Source organism: Crocodylus porosus, unplaced genomic scaffold (genome assembly GCF_001723895.1).
Source record: "Crocodylus porosus isolate Cpor-Errol unplaced genomic scaffold, CroPor_comp1, whole genome shotgun sequence".
NCBI classification, from domain to species: domain Eukaryota; kingdom Metazoa; phylum Chordata; order Crocodylia; family Crocodylidae; genus Crocodylus; species Crocodylus porosus.
Window position 1 is genome coordinate 14849501 of NW_017728913.1, and position 24000 is coordinate 14873500.

At 37.9% G+C, this 24000-nt stretch overlaps 1 protein-coding gene across 8 annotated transcripts in view; it reads left to right on the top strand.

The window, feature by feature from the left end:
• Positions 1–24000, top strand: part of GRIA2 (glutamate ionotropic receptor AMPA type subunit 2) — a 153163-nt gene that overhangs the window by 114712 nt on the left and 14451 nt on the right. For all 8 annotated transcript variants that reach the window (XM_019534526.1, XM_019534528.1, XM_019534529.1 and 5 more), the window contains 6 exons: positions 1001–1168; positions 1474–1578; positions 2366–2476; positions 3579–3785; positions 4277–4647; positions 10067–10265. In XM_019534526.1, the coding sequence (XP_019390071.1) occupies positions 1001–1168; positions 1474–1578; positions 2366–2476; positions 3579–3785; positions 4277–4647; positions 10067–10265 (1161 nt within the window). The remainder of the gene's footprint in view (positions 1–1000; positions 1169–1473; positions 1579–2365; positions 2477–3578; positions 3786–4276; positions 4648–10066; positions 10266–24000) is intronic.

The following is a 24000-nucleotide window of genomic DNA, read 5'->3' on the forward strand; positions in this document are numbered from 1 at the left end:
ACAGGCTCTGCCGGGCCAGGGCAGGGACCAGGACTTTGCAGCAGTGACAGCATGGTCCAAAGCCAGGTTAGAGCTGCAATGCTCTGCCTGCTTGCCCCACCCAAGCAGAGCTATGATCTGCTGCCTGCAAGTCCCTGCCTGGGGCATGCAGACAGCAAATTGCAGCTATGTTCTGGCTCCGGCCCACACTGTCACTGCCACGAGATCCCAGCTCCAGCCCCAGCCCTGGAGCTTCTCTTTGCTCAGCCAGGTGCCCCGCCAGCACTGCTTTATCCTGTCTCCATGGAGACCCTTGCCCTGCACTGTCACAGCCCCGCTACTCCTGGGTTCTCCATGGAAACCGGCTGCAATGATGGGGGCAAGCCCTGCAGGGAAATGGATTCCCCTGTGGCCAGATTTTGTCCACCGCTGGTCCAACAGGTCAATAACCCAGGGCTATATTAATTTCTAATACCTTCTATCTACATGTAACACATACTAGACAAACTCATTACATCACATTAATCTTTTTATACTGATTTATATTGTTGTTAAAATGTATAAATGAGATGTTCATTAATTCAAAGCGTAATAAAAATGATATATTTTCTGAGATGCAGCTGATGGGTCAATTTAAAAAAAAATTAAAAATATACATTTTTTAAAATTCAAACATCGTTTTCCATAAAACACATGCACAAGTTGCAAACAGAGAGATGTTACGCTGTTACTATCATGAGGGAAAGTATCTTACGCCTTGACAAACTTTGGAAACTTCCAATTTTAATTCATTAGTGCTACAGTGACCTTTCTTCTTGATGCTGATGTTAATAAGTATGTGGTTCTGTGGGAAAAAGGAAACCCTCAGAGTCAAGAGAAACAGTCTAATCTCAAAGAATATTTCATCATTCCTTTTAATGTTAATGTACTTTTCTCTTTAATGGGTAAATAATGGTAGACTTGGAAGACGTGTTGAAGCTTTAACTTTTTTTTCTAATGAAATCTATTCAATCCTTTTCAGTATACATCTGCTTTGACCTATGATGCTGTCCAAGTAATGACTGAAGCTTTCCGTAATCTACGTAAACAGAGAATTGAGATCTCCAGAAGAGGAAATGCTGGAGACTGCCTTGCAAATCCAGCAGTGCCCTGGGGTCATGGTGTAGAAATAGAAAGGGCATTAAAGCAGGTAGACTCTCTAGATTGTATCATGGAATTAATGAATATATGAAATGCTCTGTGAATGTTTTGAAATAATATTTCTGCTCCAAACTGGATTTTGTTGGTAGAAAGTTAGAAGACCAACATTAATAGGTTTTGCTAACACCTCAAGAAAACTACTCAGTAATGAAATGAGGAATTTAGGAAAAGTTTAACTGCAGACTATTTTAGCATTAATATCCAGGTATGGAAATACAAAATGTAAAGTGTGTGTGCGTGTTTTCTTAATAACAAAATTAACTTTACCGATGTTCTCATTATTACCTCATATAGGTTCAAGTGGAAGGTCTAACAGGAAATATAAAATTTGACCAGAATGGAAAGAGAATTAACTATACTATAAACATCATGGAGCTCAAAAGTACAGGTCCCCGTAAGGTAATTTTAATTCTAACTGCCCTTAACAATATTCCTCTCTTAAGCAATGCAAAAAGGTAGGTGGTCAAAAGCTCTAGTTAACTAAAAGGCATGTTGCAAAAATGTTTATTCATATGGTTATATTGTAATAATCTTGCAGAGCAAAGAGAAAATGTGCACTATATGTTTCTAATAAATATGACGTATTTCTGGTAAGTACTGTGTCGATCTATATATGCAACTTTATATATTTAATTTATGGGTTTTTGTTGTGGGTTTTTTTTGTTTTTTTGGGTTTTTTGCTTTTTAATTAGAACAGCTAAGTGGAAGCAAATAAGCAGAGAACATCTAACAACAAATCTGTGAACTTATAATGCAGAACACAGTTTTTTTCAGAGAATAATGTATTTGTTTATGGTTCTCTAAATGTGATTTGTTTTTTCTCTTTTTCCAAGCCATACAGAGAAAAAGCCAGTTGCAATAACTGTGTACATCTCGTCCTGATTTGGAGTCTTTCCTATCCTTTGCATTAGTGTAGAATGTCATTTATATCAAGATCTGATTAAATATAGCTAAAATCAACTGTTACATTAGGATAATTAATAGCAAAATATTTGGTCCTGTATAATAAAGTTCCAGTGTGTTCCTGTTTGTGTTAACTGTATAGTGGTTGCATGTTTGTAGCTACTGTAAGTTTGTGGGAGCATATTTGGAATGGATAGGATAAATTATACCGAAACATAACAATTTGCTGTATGTATCATATGGAAGTTCATTGGCATCCATACATACTACAAACTTTTTTCAGATTGGATACTGGAGTGAAGTGGACAAAATGGTTGTGAATCCTATTGATGGTCCTCTTGGAAATGAATCTTCGGGACTAGAGAATAAGACTATTATTGTCACCACTATATTGGTAATTAAACATATTTTTGTCAAATAGCATTCTATGTTAAGGTGAATTGGTGTTTCACATGTTAACTGTTCTTCCTTTTTATCCCTACAATGCTGAAAGTTATGAAAAAAAACCTTCTTTATGGAATATAAAGAAGATTCCTGGTACCATTAAATTCTGCTGTTATAAAAAGGATGATGTATATATTTGTATTGAAAAATCAAATATTTTAATGGTAAATGGCAGGGATTCAAACATTCTGTGCTAACACAAGTGACCAATTACATGATTTCAAAGAACTCTTTGTCTGACTGGTTGAATGGATTTTCTTTCTTAAACTCCAGTCTCTATGCCCATAGGCAGATAGACTTTGCTAAACTAGAAAAAAGACTGCTTCTAGGCTTTAGAGCTTTATGAACTTCTCTGCCCTAGTGATGGAATGAACATGCATTTTCATATTCTATGTCAATTTAATAGAGCAACATTGTGTTCTGTTATATAAGGGCAATGTTAACTTGTTTACACAGCTTCTTTATCATTATACATTGATCCCATGCCTAAAGAGAACTGTTCTGGCTCCAATATACATAAGGGAAGAAAGGACAAATTCTTGTATTGTGAACTTATGATTTGTTACTCATTTTTTGGATGTTAAGAATTTCACTTAGGAGCCGTAGACCACTGCCTGGACTTTTTTGATTTCTTCTGCATAGTCATTCAATATATTTCATGCCTAAAAAAATTGCAACAGATTTGGGGTTGTAGGAGGGAAGAACCTTTTTAAATATTACAACATTAACAACAATAGAATTGAGAGCAGCAAGCAATGTATTCTTGCCTCTTTATAATATGTTAATTATAACTAACATTCACAGCAATTGCTAATACATTCCAGGAGGGATTACACCTGCAAGTATTGATATTTGCATATAAATCTGAAGCACTGCTGAATAGAACATGTTTAATAATATGTGACAAATATAATAAGTTAAACCATTTATGAATGAAACGTCAGATTTTTTCCTTTTTTTCCTGTAGAACGCAAACACATTTTTCTAAGAAGTGCATAGCCTACATTAACTCTGTCTTTAATGAGTGGCTAAAGCAAAATATTTCTGTGCAGGAATCCCCATATGTCATGATGAAGAAAAATCATGAGATGCTTGAAGGAAATGAACGGTATGAAGGCTACTGTGTGGACTTAGCTTCAGAAATTGCTAAGCATTGTGGCTTCAAGTACAAGCTCACAATAGTTGGAGATGGCAAGTATGGGGCAAGGGACGCAGACACGAAAATCTGGAATGGGATGGTTGGCGAGCTTGTTTATGGGGTAAGACCACCTTTTTAATACCGCCAATAACTGTGACTGATGGAAGTTGTGGGATTATTTTTATTCTCCTGAGCATGGGGAAAACTGGCTTGATTCATATTTTTTTTGACAGGAAGAATGTTCAAGGTTAAAGAATGGAGTTAGATTAAAAAAATGTAAATGAGGGAAAGAGCCTATATTTCAGCTTTTTTTCCTACAGATGAAAGAAACGTGCTTTGCTAACATATTTGAATATTGTTAACTTTGAAAAATCATGTCTAAAAGGGAAAGGCTGAGAACAGTCCAACCAGATGGTTGTATAAATTTCACTGAGAGGAATTTCAGCTGTAAGTTACTAAACAGTTTACTCCTCAATAGGGTACTTTCAGTGAAATGACTATTATCTGTGTCCCTGTTGTCCTGTTTTTCATTTGTGAAACACAATAGGAACAAAGCCATTTCTTGCTAACTATCACATCAGTTGTTATTACCTTGTTCTGTTTCCTTTACAGAAAGCCGATATTGCAATTGCTCCATTAACTATAACACTGGTGAGAGAAGAGGTGATTGACTTCTCAAAGCCCTTCATGAGCCTCGGGATATCAATAATGATCAAGAAGCCTCAGAAGTCCAAGCCGGGAGTGTTTTCATTTCTTGATCCCTTAGCATATGAGATATGGATGTGCATTGTTTTTGCCTACATTGGGGTCAGTGTAGTTTTATTCCTGGTCAGCAGATTTAGCCCATACGAGTGGCACACTGAGGAGTTTGAAGATGGAAGAGAAACACAAAGTAATGAATCAACTAATGAATTTGGGATATTTAATAGTCTCTGGTTTTCCCTTGGTGCCTTTATGCAGCAAGGATGCGATATTTCGCCAAGGTTGGTTACTCGTCCATTTCAACTTTGTGCATTTTTGGCCTCAGATGGAGGTTCATGGTGCATATATAGTCACTCTCAAGAAGACACTAGTTCCTTTTTTCTCCAAAGAGTGCAAGTGTACATGGAATAGAAACCAAATGGCTGCTGATGCTGGCCAGCTAACTATTAGATCTATATTACCACAACTCAGTGAACTTATATGCACCATGTAGAGACTGCAAAATGCATAAGGTTCCTATCATTTCATGCCTTCTTGGAGGGGTACCGTGTTTTTGCTGCATATTCCCATTTTACAGTTAACAGTGCCTATGGTTCACAGCAACTGTAATGGGAAAAAGGGTAACACTGTTTATGAGCTACAGAAGCAGCACATTCCCTCCAATATCTACTTTACATACCATTTCACCTAGTATTTAACCTACTGTTTTCCTAGAGGGAGTGTACTGAAAAGGAATTGAGTCATCTGAAGCCTCTAATTCCATGTGAAATAGTTACAAAACTGCACTGGTTTTATATGGCCCAGTTTTATAGAAATCATGGAAAAAAAGCCTGCTAAGTTACTTTGAAGGTCCCTTTCATTAGAAATACACTCACTGGTTCTCAAGGGATTTTATTTGGGACAGATGTAAAGCACTTTACTTCCCCCTAGTTTTATTCCTTTGCAGTTCATTAAGTGATCTATTTCCCTTGTGTGCAAGTGGCTGTGGCCTTGATTCAGCAAAGTAATTTGGTATGTGGATAAGTGCCTTGCTGAATCAGGGGTCTATGGGAACAACTGAAATAGGGCAATTGCATTTGTGGGAATTAAATCAGAGGAACTTCCAGAGTGAGTTCGCTTTCTTTTACCTGAATGTGGGGCAGGGAATAGATCAGTATCCAGTAGTCATTATTGTTATGTAGCAAGGCAGGGCTGTTCAACTTCGAAGCTGTTAGGAGCTGTGCGGGTTACACCAGCATGAACCATGGGACTCTCAGGACACATACCACTTAGGCAGCTCTGCCTGTACCATGTATGCCGCCTCACTCTCTGCTTTTCAGTTGTGGGCTGCCCCACTGCCCTGAGTTGCCTGGGTGCCCACAGTATAAGAAGGAAGGGGAAGCCTTGAGACCATAACTACTACTGAAGCTTGAGCCATGGGGGGGCAGTAGCTGGGTAGGAGTCAGGTGGCCAGAAATTAATCTCGTATAGGCTGTATGCAGCCCACAGGCCACTAGTAGGATAACCTTGCCATAAGGTATGAACAATTTAATCTGAACAAGAATAAATTAGAAGGTATCAGGAGAACCATCGTGATATGATAGCTCATCCGTGCTCTAGCACATTTTTTTACTCACAAAAGATATTTAAGGTATTATTAATTATTGAATAAATACCTGCAAAATACTCAGGCCTCCTCTGGGCATTATGTAAAGTGACATGTCTCATGGGCAGTTCTTGCTGTCTAATGGAGAAAGGCAACTTTATAAGCTACTATTCTATGGAAGTAAGGCATTTTCTTATTCTTGGGGAGTGTGTAACATTCAAAGGCAGGTACATTGGCTTTCTTAAGAGTAGTCATAGACATTTTCCAGAGAAGTAATAATATATGAAACATGAGGCAGAGGGGAAAGACCAAATTATCTTAAATCATAAAGTACCTGCTTTAGTTTTGATCAGTTTCTGCTCCTAAACATAGATTTTTAAATTTTGATTGTGTGCAAATATACCAATTGGACACAAGGCTGTTTTTAATTAATTGAGCCTATAATATTTTAATGTGAAATAGCAACTTACTTCTATTTCACTTTTCTGGGTTTTAAAGTGCAAAACCTCCTATGTATTCCTCCTTTAAAATTGGAAGATTTTCTTTCAAGAATAAGATTAGTATATTATCACCACCCTAAGATACTAGGGTGGTTACCCTAGTACATTATCACCACCCTAAGTTACCCTATTTATTGATTTGATTTCTATGCTGCACTCCCTAGAAAGGCTCAGGGTAGCTTAAGATAACTTTTGAGATCTACTAATACTGTGTATGCCAAGTGTAGTATTTAAAATCACCTTCTTTTTTATTCTAATCATAATCTTTATTGAACAAAATTCTAAAATATTTACTTTTTTATTTGTTTATTATCTTAACTATAATAGGGCTGAAAACACTTCTGTTATATAACTGGTGTTCTTATACTGAGAGGTCCTCATTTTGACTTCATACAATGCACTAATTAATCTAAACTTCCCTTTTCTATCAGGGATATTTGTACTAAAATTTAACACCATTTTTGCTACATTTTAATTCAGTCAGTAGGAACAACAGTGGGAGCGCTTATGTAGTCAAGTTGCCAATGGTTCTTGAAAATTTATGGGGTTTTATACATGGATGGCTACCTGAAGCCTGGTGTACACTAGGGCTATCAACAGACATTCTTTGGAGTGGGATCTGCTCTTCATTGGCATCTACAGATGTTGCCAGGGCCGTTGTCCCACAGGGTCAGGCTCCTGCTGCTCCCAGGACTTCAGGGGTCTGATTGTTCAAGATAACAGCTGTAGGTGCTGCTCCCAGATTCAGGGCAAAGGCAAAGCAGTGAGTTGTGTGTCATGGGAATCCCTCACAGGGAAATTTTTGTGGTGTGCAGTGAGCAAATAGGCATCATCCCACTGAAGGCATCATGAACTGTGACTACCTTTGTGCTCAGCAATATTTTTGGGTTTTTGCAGTGTGGCAAGGGGCTAGGATGTCTGTTTGCTTGCAAACTGTGCTTCCATAACATTTTTTCTGCTGGCACCAGGGCAATGTTTGTTTGCATCCTAACACTTCCAAAATAGCAATCAGAGGCAAAACTGAAAGAGGTGTAGCAATGGTGGATAACTTAAGCAAAACAGTCCTAACAGGAAAGATGAGGCACAGTTAGCTACAGTTTTAAAATACATGGCTACTTTTGCACCTGCAAATCCTATCCTTGTACATGCACAATGTGAGTGCAAGTTGGGTAACTGTACATACAGATGTAAATAGGTGCAGAATTATTTTTCATGCCAGTGTTCATATCTTGCATATGCAAATATGGACTCTTGCTGGAGCACTACTTGAATCTGCCTTTACAGACTTAGTTTAAAATGCATGTTAAAAAAGTAATGGTCTATTTTACTGGGGACAAAAATTATGGTCAAAGGCTAAGAAGGTCTTAGAAAATACCATACAGATGCATAACGATTGAAATAGCATTGAGCTTGAGCCTTCTTACCAAGTCAATGGCAGTTTTGTTTGCAAGAGAATCAAAGATGATCTATTTTGTCTATAGATTAAAAATTGTCAGTTACACAGGAAGTTGTGAATTCAATACACATAGCATACAATCAGCACTTGTATTACTTGGAGCATAAAATGCTAGGTGTCTTGCAAATACCTAATGTTTATTGTGTAATCAAACGTTAATTGTTACTATAAAAGTTAAGAGCTCCAGGATGATCACTGAGTTTTGAAACCTGAGAAGAAAGAACGTCAGATCTAGGAACTGTATGAAGGGATTTTGGCCTTTCTCATCTATGCTTCTTTTTAGCAGTGTATTCTAGACCAGAGGTGCTCAAACCCCATTGCCCAGTTCCTAAGCCCTGTACCTCTGAGCTGTGGCCTGGCCATTTCTCACTTCTTTGCAGCCAGGTAGAGGACAGGCAACACCCTCTTCTCCTCCCCTCCCCCTCACACACGCAGCCGGACCAGGGCTTGGCTGCCCTCTGCACATCCAGATCAGGCCCTGCTGCACCTACCCCACCGATTTGCTTGTGTCCACCAGTTGGATCCATACTTATGGAGGTACCAGGAAATGTCCATCCAGCCTGCAGGTTGAAATGGTTGGGCACTATCGTTCTAGATAATATCCTACCATTGACTTTTTATAGTACACACAATAATGGAGTCCTGTCTTGGAAATAGGGGCCATGTCTACATGAGATGCTGACTGTGTAGTAGCCCAATACTACTGAGCAGTAGCATCACATGGCAACAACCTACTGTCATCAATAAGATGTTCATTGGTGCTACTGCACAGTAACTCAGGTTACTGCACAGTCATCAAGTACTTACTTATACAAGTACTAAATGACTGCACATTAATGACTGTGCAATCAGTGTCTTATGTAGATCTGGCCAGACATTCAGAATTAGTCTTTTCATGTTTCTCTTGCTATTGGGTTATTTTTGGACTAACAATCGTAAGAATAATTGTCCAGAATTGTTTCCTTTTAGTTCTGTTCCCAGTTTTATCAACTTTACAGAAATAATTTGGGTATCTAAACTCCAAGATTTTTTTCATGTGATATAGTTTGTATGACTTAACCTCATTTGTGCAACTGTAGGTTGGATGATTAAGACATTTTATTTTACAAAATATGTGTTTAAGATTCACTAGTCAAGTATTTCTTGGGTTGTGCGCTTCAAATATATTTAGTTTTCTGCCAAATTATTAAACGCCTCTACAGAGCTTATGTATTCAATATGGATAAAATACTTTAATACATGGGGAAATTTAAATGCTTCCTTAATAAGTAGGTTCAAATTTGATTTGATGACAGCATTCACGGATATATTGTATATTTCAGTTTTGAAAATCACTGCATTGGTGAGCTTTAAACTGCTTTTTACGTTTTGAGTTTTCTTTTCTTTTTTCTTTCTTTAGCAGGAAATGCAAAACAAAGATTCATAACAACCCTCCTGCTGCAGTTAAAGTATCAGATTATTATTTAAGAACAGTACTTTTTGTCAACTTTTACAGTTTGCTCATTTCATGTCCATTGTCCAGTTGGTTAAATAATTGCAGTTTCAGACTGAGTTAGGTTTATTATTTCATTTATGGAAATTCACTTGGCCAAAGCCTGTTGCAAGTAATGTTGCCTAAGCATAGAACGTCTACAACAGCTTAAGCTTGTGTTTGTCAGTCTGTGTTTGAATGTTTCATAAAAAATAAGCAGTTTTCAGTCACTTAGTTTTTAAAGCACTCTTTTGGTTTATCAGAAAATACAGTTGCATTGATATCATGACTCTTGTTCATGTTTTTGTGTGTCATACCCAGGAGTTCACATGAAACAGCATGCAAAGTTTTTTATTATTTCATTAATATGACACATTATAATTTGACCAGTTTCATTTCAGCGTATTTACAATTCTGAAGAATTGAGGCAATAGCTCTCTGTAAAGTACATTCAAGTCTGGAGTCCTGATTTCAGCCAAGTCCACCAGATGTAGTGGAGCTTACATGCTCATTCAAGAGAACTATAAAGTATATTCATTTCCTGTTTGATTAGTATGCACAACAGCTGTACAAGATAACGTGAAGTACTTCCCTGTAGTATAATGCATCATTTGCATAAAACTGATAACTTTTGTTCCTTTTAGGACATTCATTTCATTTTACAAATCCATTTCATACTTGTTATTAGATCCCTGTCTGGGCGCATTGTTGGAGGTGTATGGTGGTTCTTTACCCTGATCATAATCTCCTCCTACACGGCTAACTTAGCTGCATTCCTGACGGTTGAAAGGATGGTGTCTCCCATTGAAAGCGCAGAGGATCTGTCTAAGCAAACAGAAATTGCTTATGGGACATTAGATTCTGGCTCTACCAAAGAGTTTTTTAGGGTAAGAATTTCTGCTTTCCTAGTTTCCTGTTTGTTTTAAATATGTATTATCACCCATGACATTTTTTTCCTAGGCTATTTGGAAAGTTTCATTTGAAAATGTAATGAACACTTTTACCATATAATATATGTAATGAGTTTTTATTTGCTTATATGCAAGAAAAAGCCAGAAGAGTGTGTCCCATTCACTTGTGTAGCACTGCAATAATTGATATGTAATGAGTTTTTATTTGCTTATATGCAAGAAAAAGCCAGAAGAGTGTGTCCCATTCACTTGTGTAGCACTGCAATAATTGATATTTATCTTAAAAACAAATATTATTTGTATTGCAGTAGTGCCCCAAGGCCTATTAAGACTCCGGATTTGAAATATTTCCCCCCCACAGATGGATTATATAATTTTGCCAGTATCAGCCCACCAAAACATGGTTTCCAATAGCCTTATAATCTTTTAGTAGGTCATACTAAACAAGGTAGTAATTGTTTGGCACAAGGAATGTGTATCTCGTGTAGAATAGCAATAGATTTCAAGTACCACAGTGTGAGGCTTTCAAACAGGAATTCAATCAAATTTAGATTTATTGTTCTATTGTAAATTATGGGGGGAAAATATCACTCAAGATTTATGTTTTTTTAAAAAAAGGAAGGAACCATGCATGAAAAAGTTATCTGATCCTGGAGGCCACTCATGAAAGAATAGCATTTCTAGAGAATTTGTGTGAATACCTTATTTGTAGACTCATATCTAAAATCTTTTGTCTCAAACACATGGGTTCATAGGCGCTGACAAGCTTGCTAATGGTCTGTGATCACACATTGTTAGCACAGGCTGGTAGGCACAGAAATTGTACTGACATCCTGATATCTGTTCATATTCCTGTTTCTAAAAATCAAGGGCTTAATTTAATATCATGCGGATGCAACTCTACTGACTTCTGTGGGGCTAGCCCATTTTTTTACAGATGCACTGTCACAATGAACCACTACTGGTTTAGGTACGTGGCAATTCTTGGTATATAGTTTAACAGAACCCACCTGAAAATTATCACTATATTTTCTGCATCTATTTTGAAGGGATCTCTTCCTACCCTGACCTTGAAGTTAGTTCCAAACCTATACCAATGGGTTACTGAAAACATATGGTTAGAGAATTTTGTTATCCTAACAATGCATTAAGATAGATTATATAATAAGATTATAAGAAAGGAAGACTGAAAGGGACCTTACAAGGGCATCTTGTCCACCCCCTTGCTTAAGGCAGGATTATTCCTGACTAAATCATTGCAGCCAATCTGCTCTTGAAAATTGCCAAGGAAGGAGATTTCACAGTTTCTCTAGGTGCTCTGTTCCAAGGCTTGACCACCTATATCAGGCAGTTCTGCCTAATCTCCAACCTAAATTTCCTGTGCTGAAGCTGGACGCCATTGCTCCTAGTCCTGCCCTCTATGACCACATAATACATATATTATTCAAATAATACTTTATATATAAAATACAGGTTTGTTAAAACAATTTGTTCAGTGTACAGCAGTCTTAGATAATATGTGCTTGAACATCTACGGACAGTGTTATCTACACATTTGAAATACAGCCTTCCTGCAAGCTCGTCCTCTTCCTTTTCCAGTTTACTTGACTGGCCAGTGCCTAAGTTAGTTTGATATCTTATTTGATTTAAATATGTGAATAAACTCTACAAGAATATTTGTATTTTTTTTCTGTATTGTAAGGTTACAGTGATAACTGCTGTGATACTTCCTTCATCTGATTGGGTGATCCATGTTTAATTATTAACTGATCAAAATCCAGTTTGTTCCAATTACAGCAATAAGAAAATACTGTTTTGTGCTTTTGGTAGTGAGTCCAGTGGAACCATTTATGTAGGACCTTGTTCTCATTTCTTTTATCCTGATGTAAATCAGGAATAATCTCACTGAAGTCGGTAAGGTTACATAATTGTAAGTTGCTGCAAGTCAGATCAGACTGGTTTATAGTCACTTCTTATAAGAAGCCTAATAGTATGTGTATGATATCAGTTCAGTATTTTTCCTCCTATTTGTGAATTTAAAATTGCTTCATACCATTTACATTTTTACATCAACTGCTGTCTATATTGGAGATAACATTTTAACTAACTATACACTGAATCTTTCAGAACATTTCCCTTGTGTTCCACTTTGCATTTCTATCTTACAAACAGCAGGTTTTCCCATATTGACTGAAGTAGCATTAGTTATGTGAACACAGAAGTCTGTGTAGTTCTTTGTTCTGCCACTGTTCAGCCTGTAATATTTTGCAAATCTTTTAAAGATCCTTTCCTTTAGTCTCCAAGTCAGTAAGCTAATACAGGTGATGATACTGACCTTATGTCTCTGTAAAGATTTTTGTAACCTAATATAAAAGAAAAAAGTATTTTTATTAGACTTTGCAAATTTAGCAATCAAAGAAACCATCGACAAGTGTTTTCAGAATGGTAGTACTTCATTTTGATCTGCAGTACAATGCCTGCTTACAGATGTTAAACCCAGCCCCCTGCTGCCAAAAAAAGGAGGTGCTTTACTAGAAGAAGCAGTGCATTAGTTCTACCCAGCTCCTGCTTCTGCAGGGCTTTTTGCCACTTTTATCTAATAGCTGATTCAATCAGCTATTAGATAAAAGTGCCAAAAAAGCCCCACTAAAGCACCCAGTCTATACAGACATTTGGTGAGTTGGGTCCAGCTAATGTTATGCTTCTTCTGGATGTGTGGTGGGCTCAGAGCAGAAGCATGTCAAGTTTAAAGTAAAGCACAAGAGGTTTTTTTTTTAACATCTGTAAGCAGCCTGCATGCCTAATGTTGCAAAGAGCATAACAAAAAGTATTCTCTCCCCCACAGGCTCACAGTCTAAATCAGTAGCTCTCAACCTTTCTAGACTCAAGGCCCCCTTATATAATTTCTGTGAAGTAGTGGCACTCCATTAAAAAAACTAATTTATTTATTATGGTGCTTATCTGCTTGAAGAGGGGTTGGGAAGGAGGAGGAACAGCTGTCAGGGAAGACCCTTCACAGCAGTGAGTTGAGGGGAGGAGGAGTGCATGGAAGGGAAGTGCCTGCAGTTACCTCCTCAAGCTTATCTTGCTTATCCCCTCTCTCCCTGTGGCACCTTTCAAAGGCTGTCATGGCACCCAAAAGTGCCACAGCACTCTGGTTGAGAATCGCTGGTCTAAATAGACAGACAGTAAAAATTTAAGACTCTGTGTAGTAGGTACACAAGATGATCATCAAGCTGGAATACAGGGAAATAGTGCAGAATATTTAATTTTGTGAATAATAACTATAACTACAAGTGGTATAAAATGGAAAACAGAGCCAGGGGAAAATTCAAAGCTGTTTTTATACTTGGGGTACAAATTTCCATTTTTGGTTAAAGTTTTTAGACAGTTTTGATGATACCTTCAATAAAATAAGTTATTGATATAATTCTTGAAATCAGTATTAAGCAAAATTTGTTTCCATTGAAGATAATTCCTGAAAGATTGTATCACATTGTTTATTAAAAATGACAAAAACAGCCTTGATCATTTTTCATGAAAATGAAGTATTTTATAAATGTTAACATCTCTTCTTAAAACGTCCATTTTCAAAAAAGACCACATAAGTGTGACATCTTTTTACTGTTAAACATTTCAACCACATTTATTTCCAACCTTTCTTTTTCCATAAAAGGAATAGTTAATGCTCGAGATTTTTATTGATAGTTGTAATTGATTTATATACTATGTTAACATCTTGATCATACACGTGAGGAAGTAATATGATTGCCTGTCTCCTTTTGAATCTCAAATCCTGTAACTCTTTGGCAATGAGTAGATTATGCAGCAGTGAAATTTGAAAGTGCTTAAGGTCAGAACCATGAGTAATCCCACAGAAATTAGAAGGGAATCTTTGTTAGTAAATGGTAAATCTGAAAGTATGAGTATACAGTATGTTTGTTGGGTCCTATGCCAATCGTTTTCATTTAAGATTTCCCCCTGTCAACATTTGTCAAGGTAGTTGAATCCTGATTGTCAGTATCTATTATCTACCTCTTCACAGCTCTTACACTTTTATACCATCAATATTTCTAGTAATTAACAGAAAAGTTATTAAAACCAGCTTTTCCTGTACTTAATGGCGATTTGTAGGGAGTCCACAGGGCTGCAGTGCATCTCCTGAGAGTGCTAGTGCATCCCCTGACAGGCCATGCTCCCTGCTTAAGTGATTGGGGGGGGAGGGGGAGGCATGTGGTAGCACCAGGCCCCCCCACCCATGAGCACTGGCCAGGGAGTGGGAGTGCTGGCTGAAGCGCTGCGACCACTTCCCGAAGCCCCACAGCTGCTTCCTGGTTGGTGCAATGGGCTGTGAAGGATCCCTCATTTTGGAGAGATTGGCTGGAGGGGGACCCCCATGCCCCAGTCGCTGGGGGGGGGGGGTACGTGCCCTGCCAGACTAAGGTGTCACCAGTTGTCCATGCCTGTACTATTGAGGATAATTCAGATAAAGGACAGGTGAAAAGGTGTGTTGTGGTAGATTTCTTCTCTCTATTTTAGGTTCTTCTATCATAGAGAATACATCCTGAGCTAAAATTCATCTTGAGTCTGATGATATGTCTGAATATAATAGTTGGGTTTTTTTTGATCTATTGATAATCTCTAATTTCAGGAGTACTAAAGCATAACCACAATGAATGGAAAATTAGGACATTTAAGCTCTTATTTTTAGAACTTTATCTTAGAAATTTTTGCTCCAAATAAAGTGGGTTAGAATTCAGAATTCTGAAGGGCTATGTTATTATTTGCCAGAAATAATTTAAACCTGCCAATCTGTTCTTTCAGGAAGACAGCTGTCAAAATTACTTTTCTGATGCTTCTTTTCCCCCAAGTGCTAAACAATAAATTGTTGGCCCTGTAAAAAAAGTGGCAAGACTCCTGTAGGATGGGAACAGATATCCATGTAGACAGGATTTCCCCAGAATGTTTCTGTGAGGTGACTGTCATTATAAAATAAGACAAGTAGAAAGTGATCTGTGTCAGAGTGTAGATGTCATCATTTATGTGAACAGAAGCCAGAGCTCACAAGTTCTTTGGGCAGATAGCTGGAATGAAGCTGAACAGCCTCTTGGCCACAAGCCGACTAGATGAGCACTCCATATGCAACCTTTGTAGTATAAAAGGCACTATGCCTTGACTATGGAGACCAGAAGTTCTGTTTCTCATAAAGAAGTGGCATAGTTTTCAAAATTATTTTTAATGATGATATTTAATATTCTTGTGACCAATATGAATCTTGTGTGACAAATTTCCACAAACAACCTTGCCAATGGACAGCACCTGAATTCTGACCGCTATGTACAGTTCTTGCCCTTCACTGAGTTATGTTGCAGGTTTGTGATATGTTCCATAACAGGAGGCTTGGGTGAGGAAACTAAGCCTTATTTAGACTTAATATTCAATTCTAGGTATGCATCCAATTTTCCAGAAGTCAGAGGTCTACTCAAGTAAGCAGGTCCTTCCTCTGGAGTACTTTGTATTATTGATTCTTTTCACAAATTAATTAAAAGTGATACAAGTCTGAGAAAAACTGGTAGAATCTGGCCCTCCATAACTGAATTCTTAAAACAAAATTAATTATCAATTTTTCGTTATTCGAAGAATGAATTGTTAAAAAAACCTCTTATGATTTGTTTAAATGTTGGTAACTGAGTATCACTTGTAAAAAGCCTAGTGTTTTTCACAGCCTTTGTCACTGAATTGTGCCTGCTATCTGGATCTAAGTATGCATGGTGTCATGGCTAGACTTTTGGATAAGTCTTCAATTAACACAACAAGAGCAATGGCCAGATTAAGGTTAGGTATAGACGGTCAAAAAGCTGTAGGTGGAATCAATCTAAGTTACATCATTTTCTGTAAGTGGCCTAGGTTAGTTTGGTATTAAACAGTATACAAATTCCCCCTTTGGTAGGGGCAGGACACAAGCTGCTTGCATTAGCTGAGGGCTAGAAGTTGGGAGTGCTCCTGCATACCTCCTACCATGCCCTGTGGGCTCCCCAAGCTACCAGAGACTGCCAAGCACTGCCAAGCACCCAGACCACCTCTGACTGACTGCTGGACATGTGCAAGCATGCCTCCCCCTGGCCCTAGTACACTGGGACCTTATATCTCCAGGCCAAAAAAGACTTGCAGCACCTGGTATCCATGACCTATGTACCTGCTGGCAGCAGCCAAGGCATGGAGGTCACAGGGTTTCCTCCATGCAACTCCAGACTCAGTGCTCTGCCCCCTGCCCCACTGACTCACCAAAAGCAAGCTGCCCACACCAGCTCCTGCTGGGGGGTTGGGGGTCCATGCTGGGGTTTGGGTGTGCAGGAGCCAGAGTCTGGCTCCAAGGGGCTGTGTCTGAATATGGGGGCATGGGGTTTCCTGACTTGGTGTGTGGGAGCTAGGGTCAGGCTCTGTGGCACTGTGCTCAAGTGCAGTGGTTCTCTTGGAGTTACTGTCAGGTGTGTGTACATAGCAGGGTGCTTTATGACATGATGTAGGAGCACCTCCTCGGGACACGGGTGCTCAGGTCCTGGGGCTTGTGCAGGCAACACGGACACCTCCCTTGCTTGCCCCCCCACCCCCCCAGCTGTCTGCTTACAGCTGACGGATAGCCAGAGGTGGGGCTGGGGAGAGGGGTTGTGCTGGCTCAGCTCTGGGAGAGCTCAGAGGTGGGGCCCACGGGGCACTCAGCTGGAGCAGCCAAGCATGGGCCAAGTGCCAGCACACCTCCCTACAAGGAGGGAGGTATGGGGGGCCACAAAGGAGGCTGTGATGCCAGAAGACAGAGACCTAGCTTGAACTGATAGGAGATCTGGTACAGAAGTTCAACTCACCAGTCTAACCTAAATCAATTAGATCTGAGTGCACATTAAACCAGGTCTATCTTAGACCAAATTATGTCATTTTTACACCTAGATGCATCAAACTTCTCTACGGTTATGAATTTAGATTGATTTCCGATCACTTAGACTGGTTTACATGTAATGTTTGTACCTTAGTTTTGTGAGGGTCCCACTTGGGAAAATGTATTAGAAAAGGGTTTAAAATGAGTGTCAGAGATGTCAATGCAAGTTCTTTGCGTGGCCCAATGTACTGTGTGCAGCACATAGGTTAGGATTAGTCCTTGTAATTATTGATAGGAAGAGTTATATCATTCAAATTCCACCAAGCAGTAAAAATTGATATTGTATACTGTATCACACTGCAATATTGCAGGCTTTGTCCAATAAAATCATTCAACTACATGACTAGGAATTGAAAACAGGAATGAAAGCACAGCCTGAGGTGTCCAGCTGCTCCATAAGAGATGAAAAGGGATTGGAGAATTGGGAAAAGCTGTATAAGGAGACACACTCCCTTTATGTTATAGATTGGCACATTAGAATTCAGATGCTCCTTCCTTTCTGTATTTTTGGGGGTAGCAGATGAGGCAGTCAGGTCTCCTGATATTTGACAGTATGGGAAAAGGAAAGATTGACCAGGTACTAACAACATGGTAGGTGCCTGCTTCACCAAACTCTTTACCAGTTCCTTTCTGCCATTAGGGCAAATACACTGGCAAACAGAAGACATATGGTGAGATTAGTGGAAGGGGAGAAAGAAGTGGTTCTTATATTATTGCTACCGTTTTAGATTTGAAATGGATATAAGACAGTCTGCTAGCATTACTTTCAATGGGAACATAGAAAGATAAAAGAGAGATGCTGGCAAACAAAATATCATGTCTTTATAATGCCTTCTCTTCCTGACAATCGCCATTCAGAAACAATCATATTTTATTGCAGTCCAAAGTGTATTGGGTGTTTGATAAGAACAAATAAATCTTGGCATCTGTTTGAAGAATTTACAATCAATGTGTACTGACAGAGTGAATATATTATCTGGAGTACGAAACTGGCTTTGTGAGGTAGTTTTTTCCTCTAATGTGGCATTTTCTGTGTATTCATTCCTATTGAAATACATGGTTGCTTTGCACACACACACCTTGAACACAGTTTAGCCCTACATGAAGGAATTGGGGGAATTTCTTTTTATACTTTTGGTAAGTTGGAGATTTTTTTCATCATTTAGGGATTGGGTTTGCTTATTGCTTTTGAGAAATGTTCTGTTTATTGTTATATGTGTGTGGGGAAGTTAGACGTGAACCTGGAGCTTTCAAATTCCACCTACCTTGCAATGTCAATAGCACATTGAAAAATATTAGATTCCCATTTAAAGAAAAACAAAACAAAACAAAAAAACCTTCTCCATTTCATTGAAGTGAAAATATAGAGCTTCAGACGCATATACTGCACATGCATAATTTGTATGATTTTTTTTATCCTGTATTTTGTAGATGGTACAAGATTCCATTTTTCTTAAAGTAATTATAAGTAATAGTCCTTGGGTGGAATTTGGTGTTCCCTTGTGTATCTAATTTCAGCTTTCTAGCTGTATAAATAGAACCTTTAGTATAATGGCCAGGAAACAATTCTATTTCCCCTGCAGTGTGGATCCATAAGTATGCATATATAGACTGAGCATGTTCATAGAGGCACATGGGCAAACTCCTTCTAGGCAAGAGGGGCCAAAACCCAAGCCCCTAGGTTTCTGGGTGAGTGCCTTAAACAGATACACAGCTAGCTAGGCAGATAGAAAACTGCTGTTTAGATACACAAAGGAAAATAATCACTCCTTTAGCATAAAAATAAAGGAATTAAAGTAACGAAGGCATTGGGTGCAAATAAGCATTCAAGCAACCCAACCCAACAATACATTAAATGAATATGTGAAAACTGAAAGCCCAGGTTTTTGATGGCACAGTTTTAGGTCACTTGTCTTTTACATGTCCAAAACTCAGATGTGTGACTGCAGATTAAATAGTATGCAAATGGAAAATTGAATTTAAGCTTTAGGATGTTAAAACATGAGGCAGTTTATGACATAGAGGCCTCTTCAATTTGATTAACACTGACTTGGTTCAGAGATTGTTATTGATGAGGCTTGGACCAAACCCAGTATGCACAGACAAGAAGCAGTATTGAATTAGAAAAACCATGTTGTTGAGTTGTTTTCCATGTTCAGAGCCAAGTTCTAGGGAAGAATAAAAACCCTTTAGTAACTAGTTGGAGAGATCCTCAGTGGATTTATATTAACATACTCCATCTAAGCTAATGAAACTCTGCTGATTTTCACTTGCTCAGAAATTACTTTGTTTTATCAAAAGAAATGACCATGAACGAGAGATTTACGAGCTGAAAGCGGTGTTGTTGTTTATTGTGCACATTTAATTTAATCTTTTCTTGAAGGCTTTTTGACAAAGAAATTATACTTTCTTTTAGTTGGCAACTTTTAAGAGGGTTTATTTATTTTACCAGACAGCTGGCTTGGAGAGATATATTGATTCTATCCAAGTCTAGTTTTATTATTAAAAAAAAAGATGTACAATTTTATTTTTCGTAATATATTCTCTAGTCTTCTACCTGTATATTACCATATTCTATGATATGCTAGAAACATCCAGCAGGAGTGCATGATCCAGGGTGTGGATCCACAAGCATCTGAAACCTTTTCAAAGGGGAATGTTTCAAAAAGTCAGCAGCTGTTAGGTTTTAATTGATGTGTGAATGAGTAAAAAATTATTCAAATGCAACAAAATCACTCCAAGTTTAATACTGCTTTATCCACATACTCAGTTTTGACTGGAACATCAGAGAGTGTAAGAATGGAATAATGTGACTTGACAAAGCAGTCTTTGAACCTCTATATTTGTCCTCTAACATGACACAGTATTGCTCTTGTACTAGGCTGTATTTAAATATATATTCAGTAGGAGAACAGTGCCCTGATTTATGTCCAGAAAGATTTCTATCAGTGCTACAACAAGGTTTAAATTTTTAATTAAAGCTGAACTGCAGAAATGGAGGTGACTGATAGAAAAGTGTTGGCATAGCACATTAACCAGTACGGATTTTACCCTTCCTTTGCTTCAAACTAGCTTCAGTTACATCCTGTGAAGGATTCTGCTCCACTTGTTTATATATGTGTGGGAAGTTTGATATGCAGATAAAATTTATAGTTGTAGTGGATGCCAGGTCCCTTCATTTGGCTTCAGGAAAGTGCAATGCAAAAGGGAGGACTAAGGATGGAGACTTAGTCCAGTTTTATCAGGGACAAAGGATGAAAATGAAGAGATGACTCAGTGGGGACAAGATGATTGGTGGGTTGAATCAACCTATAGTAAGTAGTGAACAGGATCAATGAAACAGGTTTGACATGCTTAAAATAGCCCTTCCTTCATCTTCCTTTCTCCCTTCCCTTCCCAACCACTATAGGTATCCAGGTCCCAATGAAATCAATGAAAATTTCACCATTGCTTTCAATGGGGCCAGGATTTGCATTTGAGTTCAGATGTTTGTATATGAAATTGTTAAAAAAGATGGATTCATGTCATACAGATTCTTCTTTGGGTCTTTAACACATTCATAATTTTAATTGATTTCAATTTATTTCCTAAGGTATTTCTAATAAAATATTGATCTTGGAAGCCTCCTTCCATTTCAGTGTGAGTAAACTTGATTCCATTCACTACATCTTACTGGACAAGTTTTTGCTGCATCACACAGGCTGGGAGGAATTGGCATGATGTAGCATAGTGTACTGCAGGTGAAGTTAAGTTGGTCTAGTGACACCTCAGCAGCAAAAGACAATGGTGCAAAGGAAATGGTGTGTCGTAGTGAGAGCTGAATGAATTTAGGAGAATTCTATCATCCTGCAGCTTCAAATATAAAATATGCTCACAAGCCTTCCTAGTAATCAGCACACAATGATAATGGCAAACAATTCTATAAGTAATGGATTGACAGGGCTCATAAAGAGTAGTAAGGGTGGAGGAAACTTTCCTATATGTTTGCTTCTGTGTCTCCCTAAGCCAAGCATCAATACCACAAAATGCCACACCTGGAAAGCAGAATATTAAAAAAAAATAACAAAAAGTTATCTCAGCTTTTCTGACCAGTAAAATGCAGCAACAGAGTATACATCACTGATAACAAAACCAGAATTTTAAGTTTTTAAATACTGGACTTTGCCCATATATTCTCTTATTTGACACTATTCTGTTTAGTAATACTGCCTCTCTAGTACAATATAACTTTTCCAGAGCATTGAGAGAGGAGGGTGAACCTAGCCACAAACATGTCGGAAGGTGGTCAAATGGTTAATGTATACTTACAAGCAGCAAAAAGACATATGTCCACATGCCAGGGTGAGAGCTTATGAATTTAAGAAACAACATGCTTCTAACAATATAGGAGCAAAACATGCTGTAATAGGAAAAAGAAGGAAATAAACATTTTACTCCAAATCAATGGGCAAAACATGAAGAAAGTATGATTTTCCAATAATGCATTTCATGCTGCCTCAACAATAATGATGAAAGAGTTATTCTACAGTAAAGAGAATATAGATACCCATAAAGAGCTGTAGCCACTTGAGTAGGTTTCATACTAAAAATCATCACTGGGGTTGCCAGTTAGATTATTTATCTAGATGACAAATTAGTAATTCAGTAGAGTTCTACCTTCATGCATACATTCATCTGTCTTTCAATACTGTGTGTAGTTGCACAGCATTTCTACCTTTATGGTTTGACTAAGATACAGGAAGAAAGCAGCCCACATGGCTCATTAAAGTATTCACACAAGATTATTAAAAAGACCTTGAGTTTCTTTACTGATTCCTGAAAGCTGCTTATTGGGGCTGATGTTTATAATAATGAGAAGACCTAATAATTGACCTGCCCTTGAAGAAAATGTCATATCCGTGGGCTGGCAGAGCAGGGGAAAGACAATGCACTAGTGCATCATATGCAGAAAGTGGTGGAAATATATGGAAAGCATTATGCTATATATGTTGAACTTCTATTTAAAAATACCATATTTCCTCAGCAGAAGAAAGAAAATGTGGGTCTTAAGTATACAAGTCTTTCATTCTCATTGAACATTCAAAGGAACATTTCTGTAAGTTCCTTCTGTACAAATATTTGTTAAAAATAAACAGTAATAAGGTATACGCATATCGAAAGCAAATCCATATTTGAACTCCACTTGCATGCTTTGTGACATTTGCCCAAATCTGTGCACTAAAGGATGTGTGCAACTTACAAAGGTATTGTTTTTGCTTGTTTCTTATTTGAGAATCTGAAATGCACTTATTAATGAGAGCAAATCAGAAACTGTGTTAAGCAGAAAATAAACTGCATGTTTCCATAACGTTTGGTTGTAAAAAAACAATCTTTTTATAGCAGTTTTGTCAACCAGGATCATGACATGGAAACATGATGATCAGTCCATCACTTCTGTCCCTGACTGTGGCTCTTAAGAACACATCCTCTCCATACTAGTATGGAAAATGAAATAGTAAACAGAATTGCCACAGTCAAAGATGAAAGATAAATTATGCACCATACAGAATTTGTAGAAAGTAGGACAATTTTAATAGAAGTTGCAGACAAGTAAAAGAAACCTGTCAGGGAAATGGTGATATAAAAGGATGACAATCATTTCAATCCTAGAAAGAAACCCTCTTAAAAAATGGATGAACATCCACAAACATACAAATGACCTGAGACCTACAAAGTCCTGCTATTGCGAAGAGGTTGTTGCCACATATGTTAATCCATGCTAAGTGAAAGAAAGCTTTGGTCCATCGGTAGTCCCAAAAATTAGCTTCAGCTCATGCTTTTGGTGCTTACCACTGTCTATTTCTTTATCTTTCACTTTAGCTTTCAGATTGTTTTTCTGTGAACTTTGTAAGGAAATACTGATAAATGAGCATGTTTACAGGTAGGCTGCTCATAATGACAAGATGCCATGAATCTTATGGTATTTTGTAAGTTATGCTTAATATTTTAAAATCTATTTATCACAATAGCACTTGCACTTCTTACAAAAAAGCAATAGCTCCCCAAAATTTAAGAGAAGGTAAAAAAGGTATCTTAAAGGGCCTTTGTTATTGGAAGATAGGTAAACATGTGAGATGGATTTTAACCTGTGTATCATAATTTGAGATGAAGATCAATTAAGTAGCAATTGCACCTCCAGGGTTATATTGACATTTGATTTAAATAAACATAATGTGAAAGAAAATGGTGGCCTAAAGCTTAAGGCCTAAGGCCTTACTGTCATGAACAAGAAATCTGTAGCATGGGTTGTAACTTTGAATGGGAAACAGACTCTTCAAAGCTGCTACTTCCACTCTTTGTTGAGTCTTGTTATATGTGGCCGCAGTGGCATAAAGGGTAACACACTGGGCCAAATATAGAGCTGGTGAGATATACTTTCTCCTTTGAGGAGTGAATGGAGTTATCTGAGGCTGAATTTCTTCAGGTGCATACAACTACTTGCTGCCCTTCCTCAGTGAAAATTATAAAGGGATAGTCTAGTCCTCTGCTAGAAAAGATGAATAAAAGAGCGGTACTATTTCTTATCTCTGCTTTTTCATGTGTTTTACTTCGGATCAGTTATAAGCCTTCTTTGGGATTAGAGTAGTATCACAAATCTTTATTAGTAGACATATGAGATGCTTGTAGTATAGCTGTTCCTGTATAAAGAGCACTTGTGTTTTGCAAATAACTCTGTTGATATAGGAGCAGCCATATCACCAGTGTCTCACATGTCTACTAATAAAGTTTTGTGATACC